We start from the raw sequence: 16389 nt of genomic DNA on the forward strand, positions 1-16389 counted from the left end.
AATTTACTCACTTTGCTGTTGTGTCACCCCCCCGCCCCGTTCGTCTCATCTCCCTGTGGCATGTTGCTCTCTTGCTATAACCTAGATCATGGGCTTTTACGGGCAGGGACTGTCTTTTTAGTGTAAGTCTGTGAAGCAGCTAGCACTGTGGGGCCCTGATCCCCAAGGGGAGCTGCCGGGCCCTCCTGCAGTAGAGGAATACAAATAATCACAAGAGACAGGTGAGGACAAGATGCTGAAATGGATCTCTCTAGGATCGGAGCTTCGCGGGCTTGCCCACAGAGGAAGAGGAAGTTAGTGAAAGGAGAAGGGGGTTGTTAGCCAAGTTTAGACCCTGAAACCTCACCAGTAGATGGTGTCCTAATGGGAAAACCATGAGCCTTCCTAGGAGGGGCTGTGGTGGGCACTGAGAAGCACTGGGAACTTTGTCCAGGGGTTTATATCGGGAGCTGAGTCAGTCCATCACCATGGCTAAAGGCTTCTGGGAGGAGGCTCCTTGTGTTTCTCTTGGATCAGATGTTTCCCCAGAGGGAAAGATGGGAGGCAAATCAAAGGAACTGAATTCCCAGGATCATCCCGGGTAGGAACAGGGTGACTGAAACGGTTGCCCAGCATTCCCTGCAATAAATCTGGGCTGGGGCTGATGGAGGCATCTTCCCCCATCTCCGCACCCTCGCTTCAGGTGTCCTGGGGAGCTGGGCGCACCTCCTGCTGAATTAGTACTAGGCTATTCCCTCAAGTTAACGTGCCTTGATATAATACCCCTGTCACAGGGGTCAGGGGCTGATGATTTAGGAAGTGCTTTAGGCCTCTGTTAATCCTGCTGGCAGGTCGGGTAGATGTAGAACCTCTTTGAAATCTGGGTCTTGGGGCGAAACCAGGCTCGCCATAAATGGGCGCAGTTCAGCTGCTCCAGGGCTGAATTTGGCCTGTTGCGTCTAGATCAGTTGTTCTCGACCTTTTCTGTCTCATGGCTCCATTACCCCCTCTTCTAGATTGACCTTTGCTGGGTAAATGCCTGGATGCCCTTAATTCTGTTGGTGGGTTTGGTGACTTTATAAAGCAAGTGGTCAGAGCGTGAGTCACAGGCAGGAATACACGGGCAGGTTTTGTTGTCCCACTGCTGTACAGGAATCCCCAGTAACCGCAGGTGTTCTTTTGTAGGTAGAAGAAATGTACTCGACAGTGTGCAAAGCTGGCAAGAAGAAGAAACACCAAGGCTCTGCTCCGTCCCTCTCTGAAGGAGTGGACCCTGGGGAGACGGGCCAAGGAGAACCAGGGTGGCCAGCTGCCCATCTCAGAGATGTCAAGGCTGGGTATCAGTCCACACCGGGCCGAGTCTCTCGCACTGAGCCCTGCTATGAGTCTATCAATGATGGATCCTGGACTGAGCACAGCAGGAGCCTAGCCCCAGAACCAGCTTACGAGGCAGTAGATGTCAACTGGAAAAAGCCCAAGAGAAGGGACAAATCTACCAAGAACTTCCCCACTGAGAACTTGTATGAAAGCATCAGCGAAATGTGGGAAGGGGACTCGAGGACCACAACTACCCTGACGGCTCCCAATGGGTTGGAGTTATACATAACAGACTTATAACCCCTTATGCATAGCTGCCCCCTTCCAGGGACGGTCTGTGCTCCTCCACCGAGACCTTCAGCTGTCTCAGATCTCAGCCACATGGCGAGGCACAACAAGAACATCCAACACCACAACAGTAAATACTAAAAACATCAACCCGCTCTAAATCCTCCTGCCTCAGGTCTCAGGCCAACCTGTCACTAATGGGAGTTTCCCTGTGGGCCAGGTATCCCATTGCTCCTTCTGCAGAAATCCTTGCACCTTCCTCTGAAGCAGTTGGTGCTGGGCATTGTCTGAGGCAGTTCGCTGGGCTACATGGACTTATGGTGACCTGAAAACTACAGGCAAAAGAACTGAATAATTCTAATAGCTGCCCATTGGGGTTTGGCATTGCTTGGGGGCTGTGCCCATTCTAGGGGCACAGACACCCAGGTCAGGTACCTCTCTTGCCTGAGTCTTTCTGCAGGGTCCAGTGAAGCTTGGCACAGAAACCTAGTTAAGGAAAGGGGCAGCTGAGTTAATAAAGAAGAATCTCCCATATGTATTTTAATCCTGTTGTTCTGAGTTTCTGCATTTGTCCCAGCCAGCAGGCTAACGATGCAGCAACTGAGATACCCAGAAACAGGATGGTTTTTATTGCCTGAGAATGCACATTTAATGGGATAACACTGCCAGTTTGTTCCAGTTGAGACGGTGAGGGTTTTCTGTCCAGGCCCTTGGAGCTCTCATTATCAGCCTGAGCTGCCCAGGGCTATAACAGTTCAGGGGTAGCAAAACAAGGCAAATGTTGGCCAGACTTCTGAGTCAGGCTGGAGGGCGCAGGCCACAGGTTCTGGAGGGGCAAAAAGAGAGGATGGAAAATTGAGGCAGTGCAGTGAATGAGTGGAGCTCGCCATTTGAGGCTGAATGCAGAGCCGGTAGAGCAGATTTGGAGCCAGATAGCCTTGTGCTCAGTGCATGGCCTGAGGGCAGGGGGAAAAGGATGGCTCTAAGCCACCTGTACACCTCCTCCATCCTTGGGCTGAGCAGGGCCCTTTCAGCCCTTAGCCAAAACAGTACCAGCAGGAACGATCCTCCAGGTCCTGTTACACTACCTAGGGACTGCCACTTTGGCCACAGCCCTTCCTGCTGCCAGCCTTCTCTGGTGATGCCTAAGAACAGGCTACACCCTTCTTATGCCACCCTGGGATTCTCCAGTGTTAGGGGAGCCTCAGGTGCACTGCTTGTTCTGCGAGAGCCATGCATGCCAGACAGACTGAGGGCTGAGCATCTGGTCCAGAACGCCCATGTGCTAAACTTGGGAGTTATCGTTGGGGCCCCGCTAACTGGTTACATGGAGTAACTGGCTCCTCTAGGGCTTGGAATATTGAGAGTCCAGAGACAAATTAGCAAAATAAGGACTGTTTATTAAGAGAGCGAATTTCTGCAGAACTGCAGGGCTGAGCTGGAGTGAGGGCTAACGCCTGCCCAATGTGGATCTAGGAATCTCCTCTCCTCACTAACCAACGTATTAACACAAGGAACCCACGTTGGCTGACAATACCCTGAGGACCCCAGACACTGGTGCTTGCTGCTTGGGGAAACTAGAGCTGTGTATAAATTAAACCTTTCATGGTGGACAAACACACACACTACAGCTGCCTTGCCTTAGGCTGGGTCTACACTCAAAAGTTAAATCAACCCAGCTGTGTTGCTCAGGGCGTGAAAGATCCACATCCCTTTGCAACATAGTAAAGCCACCCGAGCCCCTGGTGTAGACAATGCTCGATCAATGGGAGGGTTCTTCCGTCAGCTCGCTACCACCACTCGGAGGAAGTGCATTAACTTCGCTGACGGGAGGACCCCTCCCCCCCGCTGTTGTGAGCATCTACACGGAAGCATTTCCAGTGTAGAGAAACCCGCAGTCCAGCAAAGGAGGAGAGAATTGAGGACTCTGCCCCTAGGCGCCTCAAAAATGGTGCTGTTGCCCAGAAAGCAAGTCAGGCCTCGTCTCCGCTGGGATTCCAGCCACTGGTGCTGCTGCACTAATGCAGGCTCTGATTTGCCCGCTAGCACAGCTTACCTGTTCAAATCATGCCGTGCCGGGGACAAGCATGCCTGAGGCCTTCCACCACTGGCTGAAATCCCAGCGAAGACGAGAAGTGCGTTCTAGAAAGCTTGACAAGCTGTGCTGTTCAAAATGTGTGCTGTGTATGTAGAGTTTTTGTGTAACATAGCACTCTTTTAAAGCCCTTACCCTGTAACAGAAATCATGTGGCGCAAACCTCCATGCACTGCTTTGATAATTTGGAGGGTAACTTTGGGAGGCAGTGTTGCCTAGTGAGGAGAGCACTGAAGTGGGACTCAGAAGAGATGTGGGTTCTATTCCTGGCTCTTCCACTGGCCTGCTGGGTGACTATGGGCAAGTCCCGTCTCTGATCTGTGGCTCAGTTTCCCCATCTGTAAAATGGGATAATGATATTGATTTCCTTTGTAAAGTGCTTTGAGATCTACTGATGATCCGATTCAGGGATTATTGTTTTTCTTCTAGATGTCTCCTGCTGGCTGTTGAAGGTGCAGAAGCCTGCAGCTCCCTGCAGGTTCCTATCACTGTAATAACACAATGATATCATTAAAGGGCTGAGAGTGTTTTTATACTGGAGCAAGCATCTTTTTAAACTTTCACCTAAAGAATGGGCTTGTGGCTGGGTTTTGGTTTGGGGTATTTTTTCCTGACACATTGTAACACACAAACCAAACCCACCCAACCCAGACTTTACTGTCCTGTCCACTAGGATGGCTTCAGGGTTAAAATAAACACAGTAGCGGCATTTCAAGTGTGTCAGCGTGTTTGCATTACCAAAGGTGCTCAGATGCAAAGGTAACGACAAGTGGCTCTGCAAAGCCTAAAAATGGTGTAGATTTGACCCATGCAATGGTTCCCTTCATGACAAACCTGAACCCAGAACACAGCTGGAGGGACCAGGCTGTGCAGGGAGTGGGGAGCTCTGGACTCCAGGCCACTCCAAGAGCCTCAGGCCTGCACACCTCCCGCCTCGCCCTGCGCACGCGCATGCGTGACCATTTGAAAAACCCTGAGGTGCATTGAGGGCTTCTGGAGGTGCAACCCCTCTGCCAAGTTTTGTAAATCCTACTTATTCCCAACCCCTGGAGCTCTGTGGGCCTATGTGAGCGGAGTCAGGATTTGCTCTGGGAAGGTTTGATGTTGATACAGGTAAAACTCTGCATTCCTCAGCTGGGACAACTTGGTTTGCACTTCATTGTCTCTCTTCACCATCAAATGAGTAGGCTGGTCTCTGGATCCCTGCTGGAGGGAAATGTTTCAGGGGTGGTGGAAACTTCAAAGGCCATTAAATAGATTAAGCTGTACGCTTTGTCCTATACTAAGCTAAGGAAACACTTACCTGCCTTTCAGCTTCCCATGAGTTATCAAGGTGCCGTGGCCCAGATGTTCAGACCTGTGTACCTCGTTCTCAGGTGCCAAAGTGTGCGCTTGCTGTGTGCTGCTGCAATTGCAGCCATTGTGCCCTGGAATCGGGATGCACAAATGTGCACACCATGTCCTAAGATATATTTACTACTCTCATTTCCCCTGGTGATCAGAGCAGGCAATCTACAGGGGTCAACAAACGCGTGTCATTAACATAGCATATCAAATATTTCCCCCTCGTGCATTCTGGGGAACATGCAAATATGGTCATATTTGAATGTGGTTTAGTGCATCTCTGTGGCATAGCATTACTTTGGTGGAATCAGCTTAATTCCAGTTGGTTCTGATTGAAGTTCCCATCATACATTCAGTTTAACTAAAGGTTACATAGCCCTGCCGTGGCACCTCTTTGCAAGCACTGAAACAGTGGTGACCTTTAACAGCTCTCCTGGCACCCCTGATTGTAACTGGCAAAGCAGTATCCTGCCAAGATAGACACTGGGCACAAAGCACCAAGCAATTGGTGACCTTTCACCACTGTATTAACACCTCGACTTTTAAATGATGCAAAAATTAGGCTGAATAGGGTTCCAGATCCCAAGCCCCAGCAATGATACTTGTCCCAGTGCAGGTGCAGAGCTGGCATTCTGTTTCACAGGATGGAAATCACTTAGCCTCTCCCAGTGGCTTTGACCCTCTATTGAATCATGCTCAAATTTCTTTTAAAAACACTATGCACAAAGTACATTAAGCCTAAAAGCCTTCCAGGCAGCAGGGAGTTAATGGGCCATTAACATGCATTTTTGTCAGACTGATGCTCACTGGTGAACCACAGCCTTTAGCGATAGAAAAGCCCTGCTAGAAATCTGGTCCCATCTCTCTGCCAGACACAGTTCCCTGATAGGGGACATATCAGATAGTGAGCCTGTTATAACATTAGCACGCAGTATGTGACTGCTTTGAATTTAAAACCATGTGGATAAGGTACTAGATTGGGACTCAGGAGAGACGGGATAAATTCCTGGCTCTGCCAGAGCTTCCCTGTGCAACCCTGGGCACCCTCTGTAAAAACAGGGCTACTAATCTTCCTTTTCTCCCATGCTTGGTCTCTCTTATCTCTGTACATTGTAAACTCTGCAGGGCAAAGATTTCTCTCTTACTAGCAGAGCATACAGGGCCTAGCACAATGGGGCCTTGTTCTTGGGTACAGCCTCCAGCTGCTCCTGTAACACAACTGAGTAATAATGATGCTGATGGAACCAAACCAAGTGCCGAGACATTAGCGCTCGTGGGCCAGGGTTTCGACTATTGAAGTCGTCATTCAGTGACTTCAGTGAAGGGACATCAGCTGAGCCTCTGGCCCTGGGCATTCAATTAGTTTCTTAGTTACAGTGCTGAGATAGTGATGTGGAGAATTAGGATGCCAGTTCCTCAGGCGCTATCTGCTTCCCCTCCTCGCTGACTGCAATGACAGCAGCATATACTGTCAAAGACAATGAAGTCTTCCGAGGGCAGTGGAAACTCTCATTGGGAATGGTTTGACTTTTATGCCTAGCCGATCTCAATTGGTGCTGTGAAGTGGTTTTTTGCCCTCATTAGCAGCTGGTTTGCCATGCCTGGGCTGGCCAAAGCATTCAGCAAGGTCTGAATGGCCACAAGCTTTTTAATCCTTAAAGTGTTGGTTGGGGGCAGGGGGTAGCAGATCTTCAAAAGTGCTCAGTTCATAGCTCCATTTTTTCCTGGATGCTAATGAAACAGGCTACAGCAGGACCCAGATCTCTGGCCAGCTAGCTCTGAAACCTGTCCCGCTGCACAACTGTGTTATTTGTCACAAGCTGGCTGGGTTTACCCGCGGTGGGAACGTCCAGAGCCTATGGGCTACGGTAGGACGTAGGTGGGCTCAGAAACTGTTGGAAAGACACTAGATTTAGCTAACTGCCAGCAAAGGCAACATGCTCTGAAATGTGAAATGTCCCATGGGTGTGAAGCACCTGGGTGAGAACAGCTTCCCTCCCTGTGGGCTCGGAAGCTGGGGAGAGATTAAAGTGCGAATTGGCAGGGCACCCTTTTTTCCTCAGCTAGCTTCGCAGCAAGGGAGGAACCTGCTGAGCCATCAGACATACAGCTGAAGATGTGGGGGCCAATCCTGAGCCATGTGTGAATCCTGTACAAACAGACAGCACCTAGGGTTCACTGCAGGAGTGAAGCTTCACACCCTCAGGGCTGCATTCACATCTGTGATTCCTGCACTCACCCTGTTGCTGCAGGATTCACGGGAGTCCTGGAACCTCTTGCCACAACCCTGGCTTGGCCCGCAAAGTCCCTTGCTGGGCAGTGCAGGGAGAGTCACTGTGGACTAGTGCTCGGGTGCACAGAAGCCAGTTGCGTAACTATCCTGTGACTGGATTCTTCTCTCTGTGTCAGAACTGCCCTGGCTCCAAGGGCTTCCCGAGGCTGCAGGATCTGGCCCTAAAGAAGTCAAGTGTGTCTATGCATATCGCATAACTGCTCCCATTGAGACTCTGACTTTAGGGAGACAGGCCAGGGTGTGCCCTGCAAAAGGGGTGATATGACCATTGGCCCCATCCACTTCTGCAAAGCCCCTTAAGATTCATGGCTCTGCTAATGCTAGTGGGATGGTTTCATTATTCAGCTCGTCCAAGGATTGCCCCTGTGACCTTTGACCTTGCTACAGACAAGATTTTCTGCTGGGAAATGGTGTCCTGAGCTAGTTACCAGAACGAAGGTTGGAGGGCGCTGAAGGAAATGAACGTCACGTCTGCAAACCCAGTTTGGAGTTTGGAATGCTGCAAGAACTGGGGCTTTCTCTTACCACAAGGGAACCCATTCTCTTCTTCTGATGGGGAAGAAATCCAGGAGAAGAGGATAGTCCATTCTCTGTCGTATGGCTTTGTGCACAGATGTGTGGAACGGGAATTGCTGGCTTCAGATCCTGAACAATAGCTGCATCTGTGTGGGCTGGGGGAAAAGCTGGGCAGTTTTAATCAACATTTGCCTTGTGATTTTTTCTGATGTGCATGTTCCAGCCTATTCCTGTGCAGAAAGGTCTCTCTGTGGGGCCATGGTGCGTGTGCCTTCGGACCAGGCCTCTTCGTCAGAATGGGCCTCAGTGTATTGTGGAGAGGCATCAATCCGCACTCACGTTGGCATCTGGTACCAAGAACAATGCCCTTCTGATATACCCTGCCCTCCTAACCAGCATCTTCACCCATATTTCCCAGATAGGCTCCTGATAGTCTCTTCCTACCTGGTCTCATAACCAGAATCCATTCCACATGGGCACAAGAATCTAGTCTAGGTTTCACCTGAGGGTGTCCTGAGTTAAAAGCATTAGCTAGCCCAGTCTACAGGGTCAGAAAGACGGAGGTCTTTCCCTGCCCCCACAGGCTGCACATGTCTTTGGAATAAAGAGAAGAGCTTGGTATGGATTCTTCTCCACAGCACACCTGCACTTCACTAGCCTGGTGGCTGGAAGACTCAACAACGCTCCCAGATTAAAATGCTGGAGTCAGGCCAGTGGCCCGGCTCCCACACAGCTCTGGGAAGTGGTCGGATGATTTCAATGGGAATTGCACCCACTTATGCCAAGACCAGTGATGGGCCTATTGCTCGCATTAAATGGTGTGACTACCAGAGGTCTCCCAAACCCGCTCTGAGCAGCATCGTGTAAGTAGCATTTGGAGAAAAAGGTGCAGTCCGCCGTGTTGCCAGCACTCATGATTTTGTCACAGATCTCATGGTATTTGGAGTATGCTGTCAAGCCCCAGCTCCTGGAGTCCAGGGATTAAGGGAAAATCTCAGCTTTCAATGAAAAAAAAGAGCAAATTTCTAATCCTTGTGAAGGTGTAGAAAAGCATCAAAATATGACCCGAGTGCAACCTAATGGCTCAAAAATCAGAAACTAAGTGAAAAGAAACCCAAGTTTATGATTTGACTTAAAAATCAGGAGATTTTCTTTTCAATCTCATGATTTTTGGGGGCCTGACTCATCTGGGGTTGGTGATGCTGAGTTTGAATGGAAACTGTGTCTGCCGTGTTTGGGGTCCAGCCATGCAGCACAAACCCATCTCTTCCTAAACCCTTGTGGAGAGCTGCTCCTCTCTGCCGCGCGCCTCGTGGGACTTGCCCCGGTATGAGCAGGGCTTTGTAGACACTGCCATGCTGCAGAACTGGGCAGGTCCCCAAGCTACCACAGAATTCAGCTTTCTCGCTGCAGGGTTTGCCTTGCTGCAGCTGGGAGCCCCGCGTTCTGGGTGTCTGACCCGCCCAGCTGCAACTTTCCAGCTTTCCCCACAAGGGGGAGTTAAATGGAGCACGGTGCATGTTCCTGGAGCTGGTCAGCGGGGGGCCGAAGAGCCAGAGCTGCCTCCAGCTTGCAGCCAGGGAGTTGAGGGGGAGCCAGAAGCGTAGACTAGCCAGGGTGGATGTAACGGCCAAGGTCTAGGGAGTTGAGGAGTGGAGCTGGCCCTCCTGGAGCATGTAGAGCAATGCCATTTGCTTTGATTTTCTAAGTGCCTTTGGTTTATACTGGGCACTGTCCAACTTAGGCTCTTCTCGGGGGATCCCTGTGGCTCATCTCCAAGCTGAGGAACACAGACTTCTGTCCTTTGGGTAGGAAAATGTGCCAATCCAAGGGGCAGGGTGAAAGATGCCCCTTCTCCACAGGTGTTAGCAGGCTGAGCCGGCTGCAGGCAGTGAGAAGGGCAAAGCCCTGCTGAGCAGGCAGAAGAGGGGGCAAAAGGTTACAGCGTCCCTCTTGCCTATCTAGGTGGTGACTCCAAATTAGGGGTGAGGCTTGTTGATGGGGTCGCATGGGGGAAGCTTGTGCCGCAGCTGCCTTTCCCGTACGGGTTCTGTGGACAGTCAGAGGAGGTAAGGCCCCAGGACTGTCCATCTGGCATCTTCTCCTTTCCAGCGAGAATCTGGTCTGCCCCAGACGAGATACCAACAAGGCAATCTCCTAGAGAAGCAGAATAACATCCTGGAGCCCCCTTGGAGAAGCAAGGTAGCCGGGACAGAGACCCCTCAGCCCCAGAGGGTAAAGGCAGATTGGGTGTCTGTGCCGTGGGTTTCCAATGCAGGGGAGCTCTTGTGAAACGACTGCAAACTACATTAGCTGTGGTTGCATAATATTTAAATTGACTAAAGAAGCCAGCTCAGCATTTTTATGTTAAAGATTAAACAAGATTGGAAAAAAGGCAGCCTGCAAGCTGACACCCGGGTCCCAGCGCGATAACAGCCCAGACTTGTTATTTCGATAATAATTTGAGAAAAGAGAAAAAAAAGAGGCGTTGCCTTTCCAGCCAATGGCAGGTTGTTCTGCTGTTAACTCTTTCTGCACTCGACTAACACAGGCGGGTTTAACCAAGCCCTCTTTTCCGCACCCCCAGCCGCTGCACTGGTCCATATATTGTAACGACCATAGAATTGTATATGAGCAGGGACAGCTGTAAGCACAGCACTAATTGCAGCAATTACAGGGCATAGGTGGGCAGGGTCTGAGAGCTCGGGTTTGAATGACCATGAGAAATCTCATCATTTTAGCCAGTAAAGGTTACCAAGGAGCAGTCCAGTGAAGGCAGGTGGGCTGCACTTGGGGCTCATTAAGGGGTCCATTTTCAGCCTCCCCTGGAATATGCACAGCCGGTTTTGATCCTGGCAGCTGAATGCATTAACTGCACATGTTTTGCGCACACCAAACCCAGCTGTCCCATTTGCACATGTACAGAAAATTGCCCAAATGATGCCTGTTCCTGGCCAGGTTTGCGGGTGTGGTGAGTTGCCTGGGCAAAAGTGAGTGTGCTGAATCAGAGACCTGGACTGCAAGTGAATCCCAAACTGTTACCGCTCCTAGCAGCATGGTGACCTACGCAACCCCAGGATTGCAGAGCAGGGTCAGAAAAGGAAGGTCAGCCATGTGGCCAAGAAGCATCTTGATCTGCACTGCTTGACTGCTGGTCCCGTGGCTAGGGCACTAGACTGGGAGACATGGCTTCAATTGCCCACACAGCCACAGATTTCCTGTGTATTCTTGGGCAAGTCACTTCATCTAACCTGTGCCTTGGTTTCCCATCTGTAAAATGGAGGTAACCCTTTCCTACCACACTGGGGCGCTATGAGGAAAAAATCCATTCATGACTGGGAGGGCCAGATCAGTATCTAGATAGTTGGAGAAGTCGGAGCTCATGTTCATTGCTGACTCCAGGCTGCAGCCCTCAAGGGATCCTTTTGGCACTTGACTGTAGTATGGAGCATTAGCCTAACTCCACTAATTCCAGCAAGTGGGTTTGTTTAAAGTGAAAGCTGACGGAGTCTCCCTCACGGGAAAAGTGAGCAATGCCCTCAGTTGCTGGCCGCCCTGGGCCCTGCCATCCTTGCATCAAACTCCAGTCAAACTCAGTGGGTGCTTTGCCCGCTTAAAGGCTGCAAAATCAAGCCGAGTTGCTCTTTGTGGCAAGGTAGTCACAGAAACTAGAGCTGGAAGAGACCGGCAAGTCCATCCGCCATGCTCCTTCCACCTGTGCAGGACCTTCCCCTGCAAAGTGGTCTCTAAAGCCTTGTCCCATCTGGTTTGGAATAGCACGTATGAGGACTTCTCTAGGGAGATTGTTCCACACAGGCTTCATGGAGGCATTGCCTTGGACTGCAGAGCGGGCAGGAGGGAAGCCTAAAATCTTAACCTGTATGTTCTTTGCAAACCACGTGAGTGCAGTTATGGGCTATGGTTACTGAATTAGCCCTGGACATGGGAATCTGGGATCCTCCTGTATGGTATCTCTGAACCCTCCTGCCCCACTAGGATTAAGGCTAATAAACAGACCCTGTTGGTAACTGTTCTGTGATGGACAGTCTCCTGCAATAGGCTGCCTCCAGCTGGGCAGACTTCCTGTAGTACTTCAAAGGAAAAGACCTGGGTGCTCTCCACTAAGGGAGTGGAGGGGAGAGAGGGGTATAATATTACTGATCATTTACATGACGGTGGTGCCCATGGCCCCAGTCGGGATTGGCTCTGCATGGTGCTAGGCACTGGACACACACAGATGAAGGGAGAATCCTTGCCCTGGGCAGCTTAGAGTCTAATAGGCATCCAGCCCAGGCTTAGATGCAAATACAGAAAGGGTCCCACCCACTTCAGTTTGAACCAGATGCCAGGTTTTCGAGGGCTTCAGTGGTACGTACGCCTTGCAGTGCACAGGGTGAACTCTAGAGGGGGTGAGTCTGGTCTGACTTCAGCCCCCAAAACTGCTCCTTTATCAAGTTCTAGCATTCTGGGTTGGTTACTTGGTGGGACAGAGCTGGTGAGGTGTGTCCTTAAGGAAGCTTGAGCCTAGGTCAATATAGGGTACACAGGACCTCAAATTGTACCCATCATTTGACTGTTACCCACTGCTGTGTGTGGAGATCGGGGCTTTGGGGATTTATTCAGTTACTGTTTTGGTTCCTGAAGGGTTAAAAGGAATTGCTGTTCCCTGGCGAAAAGAGGGAAACCATGTGGGAGGAACTAAATATAAAAATAACGCCAAAGAAGTTATCTGTATGCATGAGGAGAACACATCATCCCAGTGCATGGGGCATGGTGGGGGTAGTTTCTGGAGAACAATCTGGTTTCTAGTAACATAATTTTAATTTCAAAATCCTGATGAGAGCAGGAAGAGGATGAGCAGGCAAGAGGTTTTTGAACCTCAATATTCTTGTAGCTAAAGGGCCCCAGGCACCAGCCCAGAGAGATATGTCATGCTGCAAGGAAACGGAACGGATGGATGCACCTAAGTTCACACTCCATGGGCAGCAAAAGGCGAGGGATCCATATTGACTCTGTCTTGGCTTTTCAGCCTCCGGTTTGTAAAGCGGACAGTAAGAGCATCGGGAAAGCTTCTACCCCCTGTGCTGGCTGCCAACACTGAAAGTATGCTGGGGGGAGAAGACAGTGCTCAGAGAAATGCTAACTGGCCTGTCATGTCCATGTTCTTCCTCCTAATGCTTTCCTCTCTCAGCTTCCCCCCCCCCAACTTCTGTCCACACACGCGTTATCTTACTAGGGGTTTCCTTGTGTACAAGAACTGTGGAACTAAGAGATGGGCGAGCCAACAAACGTTCAGGCTAAGCATGAGCAGAGTAACCAGCTATGTGTCCGAGCCAGAGGAGGACCTAAGCTGCCAGAGATTTATTTGGCATCACTTCCCAATGATCACACTGACCACACAGATCAGTTTCTGAACTTCCTTTTCCATGCTCAGGGTTCAGCTCCAGTGACCTGGCTCCCCCAAGCCAGAACTTTTGGCTTGGCTCCACCTTCAAACTTTGCGGCTTATCCTGGTTTAGCAGGGAAGGTCAGTAGTCATGGAATCTATCTTTTGGCAGGTCAAGGCGTCAGATGACAGGAAATGAATCAGTAACACAATGGTCACAAGATGATAGGCAAGTGTAAGATAAATGGAGCAAACTCTCTGCGCACACTGTAAATACACTCACAGAAGCATGAGGAGCTACACAGTCAAAGAGAACTAAAGAGCCCAAATTCCTAGGTTAGCAGCAGGCGGACTCCATGCACCGCAGAATGTGCCCTCCAGAAGACAAGCCCCCCAGATTGCACCCCAGACTGCAGAGTAAAAAGAAAAAATGACCCCACAATGTTCTAGGACAGAGTAATTCTCTGCTCGTCCTCAGAACTCTTCATCCAGGGATCTCAAAGAGCGTTCTGGATGTGAACAAATTAACCACACTGCTTTGGTGGGGATCAGTTTGTTGGCCACTGAAATGCAGCCACCTCTTGGATGGAATGCAGCCATGCCACAGCACTGCACAACAGCTTATGAAAGGATGTGAAGCAAAATCCTGCATCCAGCGAAAACGGGCAGGGGGAATGCAAGTAGGTGGGATGTAGTTTCGTGTGGAATTTGGCCTCAACACCTGGGTTCACGCTCCTACACATACAGAAAGTGACTTGTGTTCTTTAATGGCCACAGGTAGCTAGGAGCATTTTCTCTAGATGTGACTCCTCCTGGGCCTTTGGTTCAGTAGTGGCTCAGAAGGAAGGGGATTACCTAATGTATTACCAGCACAGGTTCCTGGAAAACTTATGACAGGTGTACGCTGGAGTCTCTGGTCTCCCATTCAGGTACGCTCTGACCCAACCTTTCTTTCCTCATGATGGCTGGGTTCACTAACAAAAGCCCTGATGCATTATGCATGTGCCACATTTGCATACCTCATGCCCCAGCATGCAACGCGAAGCTCTACATCTTTAGCCGTGTGTCCTAGATGGAGCATTGAAGGCTGGGCCCTGTAGTCTCCATGGACCACACCATCATATGAAAGATGAGGACCGCTGCAATCTAGGCCACTTTATACAGTTTTGGTGCCACCTTAGGGCTCCTGGCAAGATGCTATTCGGAACCTCCTGGGCACCTCTTAGTAGGCAGCTGAGAACACAAAAACACAGACCCGTAAGTAGGATTTATCTACTTATGGTTACTGCAGTTACAAAATGGTTTGCCTGAACAAAATTAGTTGTTAGCTGTATCTTAGCCAGATCTAGCTAGGAAGTTGGTCTCTAATGCTTAGGTAAATTCTTAATTATTAACTCACAAGTCCTGAAGGAGCTATGATACCACAGCCTCTAATACCCAGCTGAGGCAGCTTGTGGGCTTAAAATTGACACAGAACAGGCAGAGATTGAAGGAAGAGAGGAGAGGCCAAGAGACTGTTAAATGCTCCCTGCTCCCAGCATAAATGTACCAGAGAAGTACTGTGTGGTTCAGCAAATTCATCCAAGGAGAGATCCTCCATGCACTCACTATCAACCATCTTTCTTACTGCTGTGACTGCCCCATTGAAGTCAATGGGCCAAATTCAGAGGTGATGCCATAGGTGATATAAAACTTTACACTAGCTTGGACTCCCTTTGACCTACACCCACGTGGTCCATGCGTTGGGGGAGGCTAGGCAGGTCTCAATTAGCTGCCTAGGAGCCAGAGGAAGACATGAGAGTACATTAAAGTATGGTGGGAACTTGCACCTTCTTAGGTGGTGTTCTGGTGCTTAGATGTCCAAGTGATGGTAGCTCAGATTACTACGTACAAAGGTAGAATGCGCAGTCTTAAGGGAGTCTAGCTGGCTGTATGAGGAGGCTATGAGACAAAATTTAAAAGAAATGTTTCTATTCAATAAATAAATTAAATAAAACACCCTCAATGAAACATTTTTGTAGGAATTTAATCATATGCTTTCACTGTTTGCAACCCATGCACTGTAGTATTAAGATAGTAATTGGGACTTAGAAAGTGAAGCTGACTACAAACAAAAGTGAAACAGACTAGTCCATTTTCATCATCCAAGCTGAGAAAATAAACAAACGGTACATTTATTTTTGCAGGTCTTTCAGTTTTTATAATCGAAAGTGTTATTAGTAATATAGGTAAGGCTTGAAAATGGTACCACAACATAATGTGTGATGTAGTGAAGGGGTATGACCTCCCTCCAAGCCTGATGGGGAGGAACCCCCGCCCACCCCTGGTGGGCAGAGCAAGGACATCTGTGCCCACCCAAAACAGTGGGGCGGGACAGAAAGTATAAAAGGGGGGCCCTGCAGTCCTGTTGGGCTGGAGCCACTGGAGGAGATGGACACCTCTTGCCTGCTTCTAGGGCTCGAGCTGGTCAGAGACCGCTACAGCACCAAGGACCTGGAGGAGCTGTCAGAGCTGCCTGCTGCCAGAGCCAGGACATCAGACCATCTGTTTGATGCTCCACCCTGCCTGAGGGCCTGAGTTTACTAGACTGTCTGCCTTGCCCTACCTGAGGCCAGGGCCTGGACTACTTGTCGCCTGACCCTGCTTAGAGGAGCAGGGCTTTAAAGACTACTAATTGCCTCAATAACCCTTGCCTTGATATGGATGAGAGAGCGAGAGGGCGTGGCCTCCCTCCAAAACTGACGGGGAGGGATGGCCATGTACTCCTAGATGTGGCTTGTTCAGGTATGTAGGTGCAGAACTTTTAGTGGTGAAACAGACGACCTATCGGTAAAAGTGGGAATGCATAAAGGATCAGCATTGAGCCCTTTCTTGTATATTCTCATCCTGGATACTCTCACAAGGAACATACAGAAAAAGGCTCTTTGATGCGTGTTGTTTGCAGATTATAGCATTCTGTGCAGTGAGGAGAACATCTAGAAGAAGATCTTGATAAATGGAGAGATGTGTTGGAGAGACATGGACTCAAAATAAGCAGAGGGAAAAAACAGTACATGGTATGTAATTTCAATAGTGTGAACAATGAAGAATTATCTTTGAAACTAGATGGGCAAACATAGCAAAAATGCCGTTTCAAGTATCTGGATACCAGAATCTGAGAAAACAGGGAAA

At 49.7% G+C, this 16389-nt stretch overlaps 1 protein-coding gene across 4 annotated transcripts in view; it reads left to right on the forward strand.

The window, feature by feature from the left end:
• The window catches only part of LIME1 (Lck interacting transmembrane adaptor 1), a 38554-nt gene extending 22809 nt beyond the window's left edge, over window positions 1-15745 (forward strand). For 3 of the 4 annotated variants that reach the window (XM_038368987.2, XM_038368984.2, XM_043496077.1), the window contains exon 6: window positions 1165-4214. In XM_038368987.2, the coding sequence (XP_038224915.1) occupies window positions 1165-1596 (432 nt within the window). In that variant the 3' untranslated portion in view covers window positions 1597-4214. Of the gene's footprint in view, window positions 1-1164; window positions 4215-15673 lie in introns of those variants that run through there. The other variant, XR_006275472.1, reaches the window with a different exon arrangement.
• The last annotated feature ends 644 nt before the right edge of the window (window positions 15746-16389 follow it).

The sequence above is a fragment of the Dermochelys coriacea genome, chromosome 13 (assembly GCF_009764565.3).
Source record: "Dermochelys coriacea isolate rDerCor1 chromosome 13, rDerCor1.pri.v4, whole genome shotgun sequence".
Classification (NCBI taxonomy): Eukaryota; Metazoa; Chordata; order Testudines; family Dermochelyidae; genus Dermochelys; species Dermochelys coriacea.